The 14,321-nt window shown below is 62.7% G+C and overlaps 4 protein-coding genes across 4 annotated transcripts; 3 read left to right on the plus strand and 1 right to left on the minus strand.

Moving 5' to 3' along the window:
* Positions 1 to 1,327: 1,327 nt before the first annotated feature.
* Positions 1,328 to 3,367, plus strand: PLICBS_005775 (serine palmitoyltransferase component; the record flags this gene model as incomplete). The annotated part of the gene is made up of 1 exon (XM_018319483.2): positions 1,328 to 3,367. One exon carries the CDS (start codon positions 1,328 to 1,330, stop codon positions 3,365 to 3,367), a length of 2,040 nt encoding a protein of 679 aa, XP_018181957.2.
* A 4,724-nt stretch (positions 3,368 to 8,091) lies between these two features.
* Positions 8,092 to 9,719, plus strand: PLICBS_005776 (adaptor for signal transduction; the record flags this gene model as incomplete). Its single annotated transcript, XM_018319484.2, has 3 exons — positions 8,092 to 8,362; positions 8,466 to 8,627; positions 8,698 to 9,719. 3 exons carry the CDS (start codon positions 8,092 to 8,094, stop codon positions 9,717 to 9,719), a joined length of 1,455 nt encoding a protein of 484 aa, XP_018181958.1.
* A 491-nt stretch (positions 9,720 to 10,210) lies between these two features.
* On the minus strand, positions 10,211 to 11,323 carry PLICBS_005777 (uncharacterized protein; the record flags this gene model as incomplete). The annotated part of the gene is made up of 1 exon (XM_018319485.2): positions 10,211 to 11,323. One exon carries the CDS (start codon positions 11,321 to 11,323, stop codon positions 10,211 to 10,213), a length of 1,113 nt encoding a protein of 370 aa, XP_018181959.2.
* A 2,010-nt stretch (positions 11,324 to 13,333) lies between these two features.
* PLICBS_005778 (uncharacterized protein) lies at positions 13,334 to 13,792 on the plus strand (the record flags this gene model as incomplete). Its single annotated transcript, XM_065600801.1, has 1 exon — positions 13,334 to 13,792. One exon carries the CDS (start codon positions 13,334 to 13,336, stop codon positions 13,790 to 13,792), a length of 459 nt encoding a protein of 152 aa, XP_065456873.1.
* Between the last annotated feature and the right edge of the window lie 529 nt (positions 13,793 to 14,321).

The following is a 14,321-nucleotide window of genomic DNA, read 5'->3' on the forward strand; positions in this document are numbered from 1 at the left end:
CTGCTGTAGACGGCTCCCCCCCCCCCGGCGGCTGCTGCTTGCTGGCCGCTGGCTGCAAGGTTCAATCCCAGGTGTGCCGTTCCGTCCCATCCAATCCACCCAATCCGTGATCGATGGATCGCGCCGCCGGCCTGTGGCAGCAGACACACGCCAGCCCCTGGATTGGAGCCCGTCATCTCGCCAGTTCCCGCTCACCCGGCAAACTCACTCCTGCTTTTTTCTCCCCCCCTTCTGCCCTGTGCATCGACGTCCCTCCCCCCCGTACGAGTAACGAGGACCAGCACGCTCGTCCCGTCTCCGCGCCTGCAACCGTTGCTCGACGTTTTTGCCGTTGCTTTTTGGCCGCTGCAAATCTTCATCGGGCGGCGCGTTCGCTGCGTTGTGCGTGTCGTGTCGTGTCCTGTGCCGCGCTCCCGTGCCGTGCCGTGCAGTGCAGCCAGCGCAGCTGCCGTGCGGAGAGAGACCGTCTCGCTCGGCCGTCTTCCCCGACCCGAAAGCACCGCGAGCTTTCCGAGCAGCCAGCCTTATCGACGACTGTTCGACTGACGACCGACGTTGACGACGACAAGGACGACGCACGAAAGGGAATCGCCTCAACCCCCGCGTCCATCTCGAACCGGTGACAGGCACACCACACGTGCCCTCACACCGTCGTCGCCTTTGCACTCACTCCCGACGGTACCGCCGTGTCGACTCCGTGGGCTACTGGTAAGTTCTAATTTCATGCCCCGCGTCTCCCTCTCCCGTCTGTTCCGCCAGATCCGCCTCGTCAGTGGCCGCTGCAATTGAGCTTTCTGTGCGTGGCGCGCATCTGGATCGAGGGGCGCTTTCCTGCCTCACGCCGAGCAAGGCGGCGAGGACCTCATTGCGGCCAGCATGCGCGCCTTCTCGCCGCGGCGGCCCTCTGGGGTTTGACGGTCTTCTGTCGCTGTCCGACGTGACCGGATGCTGGGGAGGCACAGAGCCCGGCTCCTGCACCGGCTGGATGGACGGTCGTCGCTCTGCGCAACCATCGCCACCGTCATCCCGGCCAGGACGGGCCTGCCTCGCCCTCGTCGTTGCCGCAGCACGCACGCATTATGCGTCAGGCCACGCGGCCGTCATGCACTGCCATCGCGTCGACGGCTTGCCCTGGCAGACGCGCCGTTCCACCATCTCTTTGCGTCCGAACCCCAAGCGCTGACCACTCCCAACGTGCAGCACACTCCCTGCAGGCCGCCCGCTGCATCGAATAGTTTGTCGACGTTACCACCCAGGTCCCGATTCGGACCGTTACCTCGCCGCGCGCCTGTTGCCAGCTGCTCCTGCGATTGACCGCCCCGGAGACATGCCCCGCAAACTGGCAAACCCCTTCTCGACCTCTTCCGCCATGCCCCAGTCCGAAAAGACGGGAGAGAGACGCCCCTCCGCCTCCAAGGGCAACCGCCTCGCCCAGCTCTTTTCCTCCAGCCCCAAGTCCAAGGAGCACACGGCCGCCCAGCAGGCGCTGCTCGCCATGCAGCAACAGCAGCAGCAGCAGCAACTGCAGCAGCAGGGACTCAATGGTGCCGCCGCGCCCACCATCACCCCGCCGTCCGTCTCCCTGCCCACCATCTCTCTGTCCACGGCCGTCGCCGGCGACCACAACGTCGAGCCGCCCACCACGACGCTCTTCAAGCCCCAGTCGGCCGAGGAGATGGACCACCGCAGGCGCGTCGACGCCCAGTTCGGCCCCCTCATCCATCCGAGTCACCTATATGTTAGCAAGTCTCACGGCGAACCTCTTGCGGCCCCCATCGAGGACGAGCCCCCGTATTATTTCCTCCTCACAACCTACGTCAGCTACCTGCTTCTCATTCTGCTCGGCCACATCCGCGACTTCTTCGGCAAGCGATTCGGCGACAAGAAGCTGTACAATCCTCTCAAGGTCCAGAATGGATACGCGCCGCTTAACGACGACTTTGACAGCTTCTACACCCGTAGGTTGAAGATGAGGCTCGACGACTGCTTCGCTCGCACCACCATCGGCGTTCCTGGCCGCTTCATCACCCTGATGGACCGCAAGTCGGACGACTTCAACCGCAACTACCAGTACACTGGCACCTACACCGAGACGCTCAACATGAGCTCGTACAACTACCTCGGCTTCGCGCAGTCTGAGGGACCCTGCGCAGATGCCGTCGAGGAGTGCGTCAAGCGATACGGCGTCAGCTTCTGCAGCCCGCGCACAGACGCCGGCACGACGGATCTCGCCCTCGAGGTCGAGCGCGAGGTTGCCAGCTTCGTCGGCAAGCCGGACGCCATGGTCTTTTCCATGGGCTACGTCACCAACGCCAGCTCCTTCCCGGCGCTGGTCTCCAAGGGCTGCCTCATCATCTCTGACGAGCTCAACCACGCCTCCATCCGTATCGGCGCGCGTCTCTCCAATGCCGTCATCCAGTCCTTCAAGCACAATGACATGTGCGACCTCGAAAAGGTGCTCCGTGAGGCCATCTCCCAGGGTCAGCCGCGCACGCACCGACCCTGGAAGAAGATCCTGGTCGTCGTGGAGGGTCTGTACTCGATGGAGGGCAGCATGTGCGACCTGCCCGGCATCCTGGCGCTCAAGCAAAAATACAAGTTCTACCTGTTCGTCGACGAGGCCCACTCCATCGGCGCACTGGGCCCGCGTGGCCGAGGCGTCTGCGACTACTTTGGCATTGACCCTGCCGAGGTGGACATTCTCATGGGAACACTGACCAAGTCTTTCGGCGCCAACGGCGGCTACATTGCCGCGGACAAGCACATCATCGACAAGCTCAGGGTCACGAACGCGAGCACGCAGTACGGCGAATCACCTACTCCGAGCGTGCTCATGCAGATTTTGGCCTCGCTCAAGCTGATCACGGGCGAGCTTTGCCCGGGCCAAGGCGAGGAGCGCCTGCAGCGCATCGCCTTCAACTCCCGCTACCTCCGCCTCGGTCTCAAGCGCCTCGGGTACATCGTGTACGGCCATGACGACTCACCGATCATCCCGGTCATGCTCTACAACCCCGGAAAGATGCCGGCCTTCAGCCACGAGATGCTGAAGCGCAAGATCTCCGTCGTCGTCGTCGGCTACCCGGCCACGCCCCTCATCAGCTCTCGCGCCCGCTTCTGCATCTCGGCTGCGCACAACAAGGACGACCTGGACAGGCTGCTGGCGGCGTGCGACGAGGTGGCGGACCTGCTGCAGCTCAAGTTCTCCACGGGCGTGGCCGGAGGCCTGGAGCCGCTTCCCGCCGGCGTCGATGCCAAGCACGAGCGCGAGTGGAGGGCCGCGAACGGGGTGCCCATCCAGCCGCCTCGATGGCGCCTCGAGGACATCATCCAACGAGGCGTCCAGGACGCCAAGCTTCCGCTGCGGTAATGGTCTAGCCAATAGTGACGTCAAGTTGGGGGCATCGTTTCGACGACGGTAACGCATGAAACGGGTAATGGGCTGGGTGTTTGGGGCGCATCTGAATAGACTGTTGGCCCTTGTCGCAAGGGCCACGAGCATTGATCAGCATCATCATCTTCCTCTTCTTCTTCTAGTCTCATTCTTGAAACTGTTTGTCGCGGCCGGCAGACAGCGCCAATCGGGCCATGCCCGAAGCACTTTTTCCACATACAGGCTTTATTTGCATTTGGGTACCTGGCGGGTAATACTGGGCGGGAGCCCCATGCGATGAGGGGCGGGCCAGGGCCTTGGCTCTATGCGAAGCTCTATGCGAAGACGACTGCTTGTGCCGGAACATGTGGCGGTAATGATTGGAAACTCGAGCCTCGAAGCCCGGCGCGGCAGTGACGATGATGAGAGTGGGCTGGTCGGCGGTACATAGGCATAGCATCGCACGAAGCAGTGTAACATACACCTCATCGACCTAAGGACATAAACTGCCTGGACCAGCACAGTGAAGTCGACGACGACTAACTCGGGGCCTGCATATGGCGGTTCCTGCGCATGACGATTGACGGCGCGAGGGCAGGGCCGGGGTGATGTGTAGATAAGCAACGCTCGGTGTTCCGACCCTCCCCTTGGACGGAGTGAGACGGCGCCAAAGCTGGCTGCCTCCCCTGGAGGTCGCCGACGACGGACGATGCTGAGACGTGACAAACGCCGACGTTGAGCTGTGTGAAGCTAGGTAGGTCAGGACCGAAACGCCGGGCCCTGGGGGTGGCGTCAAACGATGGCGTCAACGGTCCCTTCCATTCCCCCTCTGGTTTACGAAGTATGTCTAGCGAAAGATGACGATGGTGGTGATCGAACCATGGGTGATGGCCTGCAGGTGGGTTTGGACTTGGGCTCAGGGACGAGTCCTAGGAACAGGCAAGAGTCTAAGCTGAGATGCGTACAGGCAGGAGCTCGGACGCAGGCATGAGGTCCAGGCACAGAGCACAAAGTCCAGAGACCGGCGCAAGGACCAGAGACCGGCGCAAAGGTCCAGGCACAAAGTCCTACGTAGGCACAGGTAGAGGACCGGCCTTTGCGCGCTGCACGCTGCACGCTGCACGCACGTATGCACGCACGCACGCGCTCGCGCACGCATCCAGGCGCCAGGCACTAGGCACCAGGCACACGGGAGCGAGCAGTCACAACGACGACGACGACAACGGGGACGAATGGTGATTTGGAATCGCTCCTCTTTCCGTCCGTGGGCGGCGGCGGGTGCGGCGATGCGCGGTGGTCCGTCCGCGCCATAACAATAATTTTTCTTTTATTCTTTGTTCCATGTTGAGAGGGACGAGAGGCAGAAAGAAGGCAGGCAGTCCACCGCAGCGAAAGAGTGCCCGTCTATCTATCTGCTAAACGCTCGGGGACCTGAAACGCAGACACCGGGGTACCGGGTTGGTGAAGGGCTTGAGGCGGGGAGGAGCAGTAGCAGGAGGGGGGGCAAACCGCCGTCTCGGGCCAGACGTGACGGGCGGGCCAGGAAACACGGGACCAGGGAGGAGGAGACGACCAAGGAACACAAAAAAGAATACGAGGTGATGGCGTTTCACGATTTCATATCGTGGAGGGGACTCCTGAGGCGGAAGAGGGAGCAGTGGAGTGGACGGCGGGGAGGGAGGGAAAGGAAAGAGGGAAGATGATCGTCGTCGGGGGGTTTTGGGCTCTGGAGATGGTGGGGTTGTTCGGACGGGCTTGGTCTTGCGGCGGCGGCGACGACGGCGGTGGCGGTTTACTCGCAGCTCTCCATCGAATCCGAGCATCTTCGATCCATCTATCTGCTGCCTGCATGCTTTCATGACTCTTGGGAGGATGCGTCCCGGCGGCCCACAGCGCTGAGTTTGCCGCCGGGTCAGGGTCCGGGGAAACAAGACGGCGGGTGGCAGATGGGCAGGCGGGCGACAGAGATCGGGCGAGCGACCCCTGACGGTTGTTCGCCTATACCGGACGTGTGAGGCTTTGGGGTAGAGGAAGGAGGTGTTACATGCTTGGCGCGGCGGTGAGGATGCGAGGAGGGGGCAGGTGAAGGGTGGTGCGATCCGGTAGGTAGGAGGAGTAGGCGAAGGCACACCGAGAGGAAACGGTGTCGGTGGTGGCGAAGGCGCTGGCGGAGGCAGAGACAAGAGGCGGTTGTGGTTCAGGTTAGTGTTCCTTGACGACGGCTGGACCTGAGGGTGAAGACGTGTTGGGGAGCGGTGACTATAGGTCGAGGCCATCCTTCGTCGGGGGGGTTTAACTTGGTGGCTTGATGTATAAGCGCAGCTCAGCGATTCACCATCCTGCCCGTGCTGATGCAAGCTCGTCCGGTGTAACCTGACGATGAGGCGGCCTGTGCCGAGACGTCAGGTCGGAGATGACCGTGGTACAGGGAGCAAAGTTGCTCGCTGTTACGAAGTGCCAGATCACACAATGCAGGGCAGGTAAGGTAGGTGGTTGAGCCACGGCATCCTAAGATGCCATGCGTGGGCATCCTGCTATATGGGCGCCCGTTGATGACGAGGCGACGGCGGCAACAGCAGCAGATCCGAGCCCGGCACAGGACAATGAGGTTGTCGCACAGAACGAGCTGTGGTTGGTCTCCGACTGTCTGGCCGGCGCTGTGCCGTGCGACCAACCATCTCGCCAACTGCCGATGAAGATTTCGGGCACGGCCAACCGCCGATTGCCTGTGGTGGTGCTGGCGACGATCCGGCATCGGTGGGTTAAGGAGCTGCCGGCGATGATGTACACGTGCCTTTTCGAGAGATGCACCGAGTTGGCATTTACACGCCCACATTCCCAAGCAGCTGGGACATGTTACCACCAAAGGCAACCATAACGATGTTGACCCTGGCAGTATCAGGTCGGAGCGAGGTACCGTGCCATATAATGCACGCACAACGATTGGCACTTTTTACTCGACCAGTGGCCTCCCTCCTGAGACGAGACATTTCCACGAGAGAAGAGAGCCGACAGGGACCGGCCGCCTTGGGCCCAGAGCTCCATGATTCGCACCGTGGCCTCGCGGTTGCAGGTGGCGGCGGTGGTGGTGGAGTTGCATGACAACGGCGGTTGAATCTGGCTGGTTTATTAAATTGGGGCGTTGATGCGCGGGCAAGCTGGGGATGGATGGCGAGGCACGGTGCTGCGGAGCCAGGTAGACACGTTGTCGTCGGTGTTGTGGTCGTCGTTGAATTGCTGTGCTTTTACACTTGACACGCTTGCTCATGTTTGCTGCCGCCTCGTAGCCTTGGTGGTGGTGGACGAAGGGGATGTGATATGACAGACTATAGTGGTTACGATGGACTCAACTACTGTACGACTAGACAGACACTACTTCGGGACCGGCATCACGGGGCACGGCACAGACACCGGAGGTGGGCAAGGTGAGCTACCGCAGGGCAGGGCAGGGCAGGGCAGGGCTGAGAGGACAGGACCGAACGCTCGGGCGTCCTCCTGCGGGTGCGACTGGAGAAGCCAGGCCGTGCAAAGGAACCCTTCTTTAATATCTGCAGGTACTTTGCAAGTTGTGACTTGATTAAGATCGAGTCTGTCATGCTCGGTGGAGCCGATCCGGACGTTTCATGGATGTGCTGGGCTTCGATGCATTGCACTTCTCCTTCTTTCTACTGGAGTCTTGGGCGTTGGGCGGGCTGGCTGGCGGCTTTGGATGAGTACCTGGTATGAGAGCGTCATGGGCTTGAGCTTCGTGGCTAAACCATGGACTTGAGTCGAGTGCCTGCATCCGAGGACAGTTGAGCGACTTTGGCCTCGGAGACCAAAGTTAGGGGCTGAGGCCTGGTCGTTTGTCCACGGATGTGAATGACGGACAGGACCCTGGCTCCATTGCCCGCCCAGCACGAACCGACAAGACGAGGTCGCAGCGCGTCTTTAGGTGGTGACTGGCGGCGCCCCTTGGCCGTCGTTCACCCACTGTCCGTATGCTTTGTAGCGGGCCCGCTCGCCGCCGTATTTGCACCTCAGCCGGGGCCTAGCAGCTCCACTCCACTCCCTCCCTTATTCAGGCACTCGACCGCTCCCACGGGCCGCTAGACGCAGCGCCCATCCCCGCTGTAGCTGCCAGCCCGGCAGCGGACCCGTATGTCCAGGGGCCCAGATGCCCGGCCTCCAGCGCTCTGCAGGTCGCGGCCACAGTGCCTCCACTGGGATGCTGGGGGGCTCAGCCCCCCCATCACCCCCCCCTCAAAGCTCCACTGACGCCGGCACCCGCTCCGCCGTCGCACACCAAAACCTGGCCCGAACATGGATGGCCCAGCCCAGCCTGCCCAATCCAAATCCAATCTCGACTGGCCTCGCCTCGCCTCCTTGCTTGAGGTGCCTGCTTTGCTCTGCCAGCCCGACCCTGCCTGCCCCTCCTCCTCCATCAACCTTTGCTCAACCTCGACCTCAACCTCGACCTCCTCGCTCAGCGAGCACAGCTTCCACGGCCACGTCGCCCACCGACACCCGCCACGCCTGAGCGACGCCGCCTGTCTCAACCCGATTGATTGAGGCCGCCCGTCGCCGCCCGCAAGGTCGTGCCACCCATTCCCGCCTCGCACCCTCCCGAGCCTCCGGAACGTCTTGCCAGCCACAAAACGTCCGAAGCCTCGAGCCGCGACGACCAGTCGGCACCGCACTCCCCCTTGGCCCTCGTGGCTCCGCCGCCCTCGGTCGACACGATGAACTTCGATGGCGGCACCGCCTACGCCGAGTCGGACGCCGACGACGAGTACGAGCGAAGCATAGGGGACCGCTCCCCCGTTGGCGACTCCGAGGCCTCCCCCATCGACTCCGAACTGTCCACGTCGGCCGAACACACGCCCACCACATATGCCCACCGCGCCAGCGCCGACAGGCTCCCCGAGACCATCATCACCGAGTGGACCGCTGACGAGTGCGCCGACTTCATCGGCACCATCGGCCTGCCTCAGTATGCTGATCGATTCGTCGGTATGTTGGCCCTAATCCCTCTGTTGGACATGCGTCCTGCTGCGCCTCGCCCAAGCACCCGGGCACGCTCGATCGATTGCTGACTAGGAACCCCTTACTGCAGAAAACGAAATCGTCGGCGAGGCGCTCGTGGCGCTGCAACACGACGACCTGAAGAGCATGGGCATCGCTAGTGTCGGCCACAGGTTGACCATCTTGAAGAGCGTCTACGACGTCAAGAAAGCACAAGACGTACCCATCGAGAGCGATCACTACCTGCCATTGTGTAAGCATCGCCCCCCAAAACGGATTTTGCGTGATTGTTCGACTGACTTTGTCGTGCTCTTGCCACGTAGCTGCCGACGCCGAAGCACAGTACGCCACGGCGACCCTGAAAGACATCAAACATCTAGTCGAGCAGCTGCGCCTACGAGACGAGCGGATGAGTCTACTGGAACAAGATTTACGGCGGATGACGGACGACTTTCGACGCCTTCGCGAAGACATGCTCCCAGCCTTACGGCTCGTCAAAGACGCGCAACAACCGCTGCCTAACCTGAGCGGCAGCGGAGCATACACGTTCGAACCGACCATCTCACCACCAGGTCCAACTCCACCTCCCGGCCAGGGCCCCGGCCCCGGCGTCATGCGATCGTACTCGCAGCGGAAGATTCTCATCGGGGCGACGCCCAAAGGCAACTCGCCGACACAACCATCACACGAGAGGACGATAGCCGAGCAGACACTGGATCCTGCCAGCGCGGCGGAAAGGGCCGTCATGTCGTCCTCGCACCTTGCAGCCATGAACGGCGGCGGCCAGAACTCAGCATACCCCTCTCCAAACATGCCCTCCCCGACGTCACCGCAAAACCATCTCAGCGGCGCGACCCTGGCTTCTCGATCATATCGCGGCGACTCCATCGTCACTTCGAACAGAACGACGTTGAACGAGACGGACCACTCAACCTATGGTGGGCGCGAGAAGCTGTCGAGTGGGGTGCCGCCGAGACGAAGGGAGACGCCGGTACCAGACACGCCGAGCACAAGCAATGCCTCGGTCGAGATATTCAAGTCCTTCCGCGTGAGCATGGACGACCCGTGCCACAAGGTGCTTCCAGCCGCCCTCAAAAAGTATCAAATCAACGCACCGTGGGACCAGTATGCGTTGTACATTGTGTACGGCGATCAAGAGCGCTGTCTCGGCATGGACGAGAAACCCTTGATCTTGTTCAAGCAGCTAGACAAGGAAGGAAAGAAGCCCATGTTCATGTTGCGAAAGACAAACAGCGCGCAAGTGGACGATCCCGGGAGCGGCGGTATGGGAGGCGCAGCACGCGGGGCGGCCACTGGATACGACCCCCCAGGTGGTATCATATGAGAGCCCCAATCCTGGCGCTAAGATGAGGAGACGTCGAATCACGGGGGCCGACATCAACCCACGCGAGGATCGGGCAGCCTCGAGCCACCAGACCGCGAAGCCGTGTCCACCCGTGGCAACTGCCAATCTGCTGGGCTCGGGTGCTGCAAGCGCAAGCCGTGGGACATACCCAGCAAGGCTCTCTACAGTGGCAGCATCACGACAGCCGGATCGCAGAAGGACTGCATGATTTACAGGGGCGGAGAACGACGAGGCTCTGGACATGGAGTTGGAGCGAGGACGCGAGGACCCTGAGGGGCAAGGCAGGCTGGCCATGTACAAGAGCGGACTGTATGTCGATATGAATGCGATTCGCCCGATCATACGTGACGCGGCGTGGCATCGTCTCTCATTTCCCGGGGATTTCCACTGAGAACGGCGTATGTGACGACGAGTCGAGATGTATAGCTTACACAAGAGGCTTGCACGACAGGCCGGGTCAACAGATTACTTCATTTCACGAACCAAGGCCAGTCGCCCGCCGCCTGGGCCTCGAACCGCTCGCCGCACTCCCCGAGGAACGCCGTGACGGCCTCCCACGGCACGCCCCTGCGCATGGCCGTCTCGTCGTCCCAGCTCGAGTGCAGGCCGACGAGCGCACCGGCGGCGCGGCGCTCGACGAGGGGCGCGCCGCTGTGGCCCCAGTAGGTCCAGCAGTCGTGCATGAGGGCGCCAATGTCGGCGTTGTCCTGGGGGTCTTGGTACTGGCCCGGGTGCGAGTCCGGGTCTGGGTTCGTGTCTGGGTCAGGGTTCGGGCCTGGGGCCAGGCCGCGGTAGGACCCCGTGCTGACGACGAGGACGTCGTAGCCCGTCTGCGTGCCGGCGACGGGGTGCTCGAGGTCCTCGGCGGCGGGGTGGCCGATGCACACGAGGGAAGCACCGGGACGGGGGGCGGAGGGCGCGACGCGGACGTGCGGGAAGGGCAGCTGCTCCGGGACGACCAGGGCCCGGGACGGAGACGCGGAGCAGCGCGTGACGAGCAAGAGGGCGAGGTCGCGGTGCGGGTCCCAGGCGATTGCCACGGCGGCGACGAGCGCGCCGGAGGGGAAGAGCAGCCAGTGCGTGCGGGCGAAGGAGAGGTCGTCGGGGGAGTCGGCGATGCAGTGGGCGCAGGTGAGGAGGAGACCGCGCGGGGAGAGGCAGACGGCGGTGCCGGCCTCTTGCTGGGCGAAGACGAGGGTTGCGTCGACGGGGGTACCAGTCGCGATGCTGCTGCTGCTGCTGTTGGTGCTGGCTACGGTGTCGTTGCAGGGAGTGGCCTTGTGACGGCTCGCGCGCGAAGACGACGGAGCCGCGCGCCAGATGGATGGAACGGCCACCTTGTGCGTCTGCAGCCAGGTGCGCTTCTCGACGAGCGTGCGGTGGTCTGCGCGGGAGAGCTTGGTGAGGGAGGGGCCGACGGAGGGGGGGAGGCGCTGGATGGGTTGGGAGAGGGGCGGTGGATGGGGGTTGAAGACGATGCTGGTGGGAGTGAGAACGGAGGCCGGCTTGGTGTTTTCATCGCTGTCATCGTCGGAGTCAAGGGTGAGGTCAATGACCTCGGGCAAAGACGTTACCGCTGCCATGATGGGATGGGACAGAACACGGCGGAACAGGCTTGGGCTTGACGCGTGCGGCTCTTGACGCCGTTTTATATACCGGCACTGGGGCGAGCCGTGAGGCTGACTTGCAAGAGAGTGGAGGGCCGCCCTGCATGGCTGCCTGTAGACTAACAGGCCGGATCCCTGTCTACCTAGGACATTGGAGCTAAATAATTGAGCTTTATTGCTCTCAGTGAAGTTGGTGGTGCCTTTCGCGGCGGACGGTGCACAGATATGTTAATGGGGGGATTTACGCGACGACGTCGTAAAGCCTGGGTTCATGATGGTGGTGGTGGTGGTGTTAAGAACGTGCCCATGTTGTACTGTACCTGGGCCTCTAGGTGGGAGAGCACCCATTCTGGCGGTGCGCCAAACGTGCTGGGGGGCTCCAACCACCGATGCCCCCCTGGTCGATTTGCGTACCTGCGGGTGCGGGGGTGGAGACCCTCCCACCATCCATCAGTGGATGAGTGGGTGCGGCGGGACAGCGGGAAGCCCAGGGCAGCGCCGGGGGGCATCGGGATGGCGGGCGACCCTCCCGTCTCTCAGCGCACCGAGTGGCCCTGCGTCCAGGACTGAATTGACTCTTCGTTGTCGACAGGACGGGGCGCCTGGCTGGACAGACCTAACCAACCACGCCGACCGTTGCAGTCTATGATTTGATGCCAGGCCGCGTTGGATACCTCAGGTATTCGAGGGCAGCATGGCGAGAGGAACAAAAGATCCAATCACGCCCAGAAGGTCCCTTGGCAGAGGGCGACCAGCTTCCCTTCGCGGGCGCGTCCATGCGGCTAGCGATGCACGCCGAGGGAGGCAGCCGGACCCTTCGACAATCGTGCCCCGTGTGCATGTATTACATTTTACAGCAATTGAGGTGCTGTGCTGTACCACGCAGGATACACACGATGAGTGGCAAGTGAGAGCTGCTTCGCTGAGAGAGTGAGTGTCAAGCGAGTGTCCAAAGTCCTGGACGGGCGACGGCCAGGCGGCACGGACACACCCGGAGAAAAGAAGCTTGGGAGGCTTGCTTGGGTCGACCGGAGTTTGTGTGCCCGACCTCGCGCGCTTCCATCACATACCTGCTCCCCAATAGTACCGCCGTAGCTCGTGCTGCCCTCCATACCTATGTACCTCCCTCACCTTAGCTACGCCAGCTAAGGTTAACCTGGCAGTGCATGCGGTCCCCAATCCGCCACCATTCATTCATCCGCCTCTCGACACACTTTCCTCCTCTCCCCTTACAACCCTCGAGGCCGCACACTTGGGCTGTCTTGTCGGCCGGCCCGCGGATCTCGTTTCCTTCTCTCTGCGAAGCGTCAACGACCAACCCTCTAGTCTGCTGCGATCCCCCCCGCCCTCCAGGACCCCAGCAGTGAGCAGTCGAGGGTAGCCTGTGGCTCAGTCGACAGCTCGTCTTGGCAGTGGAGGCACAGCGGCGACGGACAGGCCGACGGCGACATCGACGACGACGACCAACATCGCCGCGCACGCCTCTGCTGCGGACTTACTCTTGGGCGTCGTCCCCTCTCACCTCGCGGGCGCCTCTCTGCCACACCCATCGCTGCTCGCCACCTCGAACCGCCTCGTTTGGAATCGTGGATGACGGCCCAGCTTGCTTACGCCCTTTTCCGTGGGGTGCTGCTGCTCTCGCTGTAGCTGCCCAGGCCACACCTGCGTGGCCGCGGCATGCAACGCCCGTGCCGCCCGTCCGTTCACACACACACACGCACACAGACGCATAATCCTGACGGGCGCCCGGAAGTGGCGGCAGCGCACACGACACAACGACGGCGACGACGACGTCCGTTTCTCGACGCTCAAAAAATACTACTGAAATACTCGCCTCGAGAGGCATCGCGCCCGTCGACGACTGCCACGACGACGCCTGCGAACAACATCCGTCAAGCCGCAAAATAAAGTCATTCATTCCCTTACCACAGGGCGGGCCATCGACGTCGACACCCACAACGTCGCCGACGACGGTGACGGCCCACCATGGCCACCACCACCGGCCCCAACGAGCCGCCCTTCGCGCCCGCCTCGCTCACCTCGTCGCTCGCGCACGCCGCGACGCCGTCGTCGCTGGACACACTCCCGGGGGACATTGACATTCGCGAGCGCGTGCTGGAGCTTATCGGCGGGGGCTCCTCGGGCGAGAAGATCATCAGGGGGTTCCTCATCGGCATCGCGCTGGGGCTCATCCTCGGCGGCGTCTGCTGCTGCTGGGTGCCGTGCTTCGGGCGTAGGCAGCAGGAGGTGCGACGGCGGCGCCGCCAGGAGCGCGTGCGGAGGGGCCTGCCGGCGAGGAGGCCGCTCGACGACAGGATACCGTGGCTGCGGAGGCGCCGTCGACCCGGCGGCGGCGCCGGCGGAGGGAGCAGCGGCGACGGCGGCGGGCATGGAGCACGGGAAGAGGAGGAGCCGCCGCGCCCGCCGCCCAGGGACCCGACGTGAGGGATCGGGGCATAGAGGGGCGTTGCGATGCCATGATGCATGAAAGAGACGGGCAGACACACACACATACACAAACACACACACACACACACACACGTACACACACACGTACAAGCCTATCCATCCATCGATACAGGCATACATTCAGACACGGCTGGTTTCTTGATTTGGGTGCTTGGCGTCTGGGCGGTGGCGTTGGCTGGCATGTGGCGGACCGCGGGCTTTCGACAGCTTCTTCGCTTGCTTGGAGCGGTCACGGGGACTCAGTAGGGTATCGGGGAGCAAGCAGTGTTGCTGGCAGATAGCTTGAAACTGTCTCTCTTGTGCGAGCTGGAGGGTGCTGTGCCGCCAAGTCTTCTACGCACGTATTCGGCCGAGAAGCAGAAGAAGCAAAGTCCCTGATGCACGGCACGGTTCATGACAAGCAAGACATGGCTGCCATGTCCTAGATGTCCTAGATCAGCGCCCAGCCTCGACGACGCGCACCGAGACTCGTCAGCGCTGAGATCCCTCACTGCCCTGTTTCACA

The sequence above is a fragment of the Purpureocillium lilacinum genome, assembly GCF_023168085.1.
Source record: "Purpureocillium lilacinum CBS 284.36 DNA, scaffold_4, whole genome shotgun sequence".
Taxonomy (NCBI): domain Eukaryota; kingdom Fungi; phylum Ascomycota; class Sordariomycetes; order Hypocreales; family Ophiocordycipitaceae; genus Purpureocillium; species Purpureocillium lilacinum.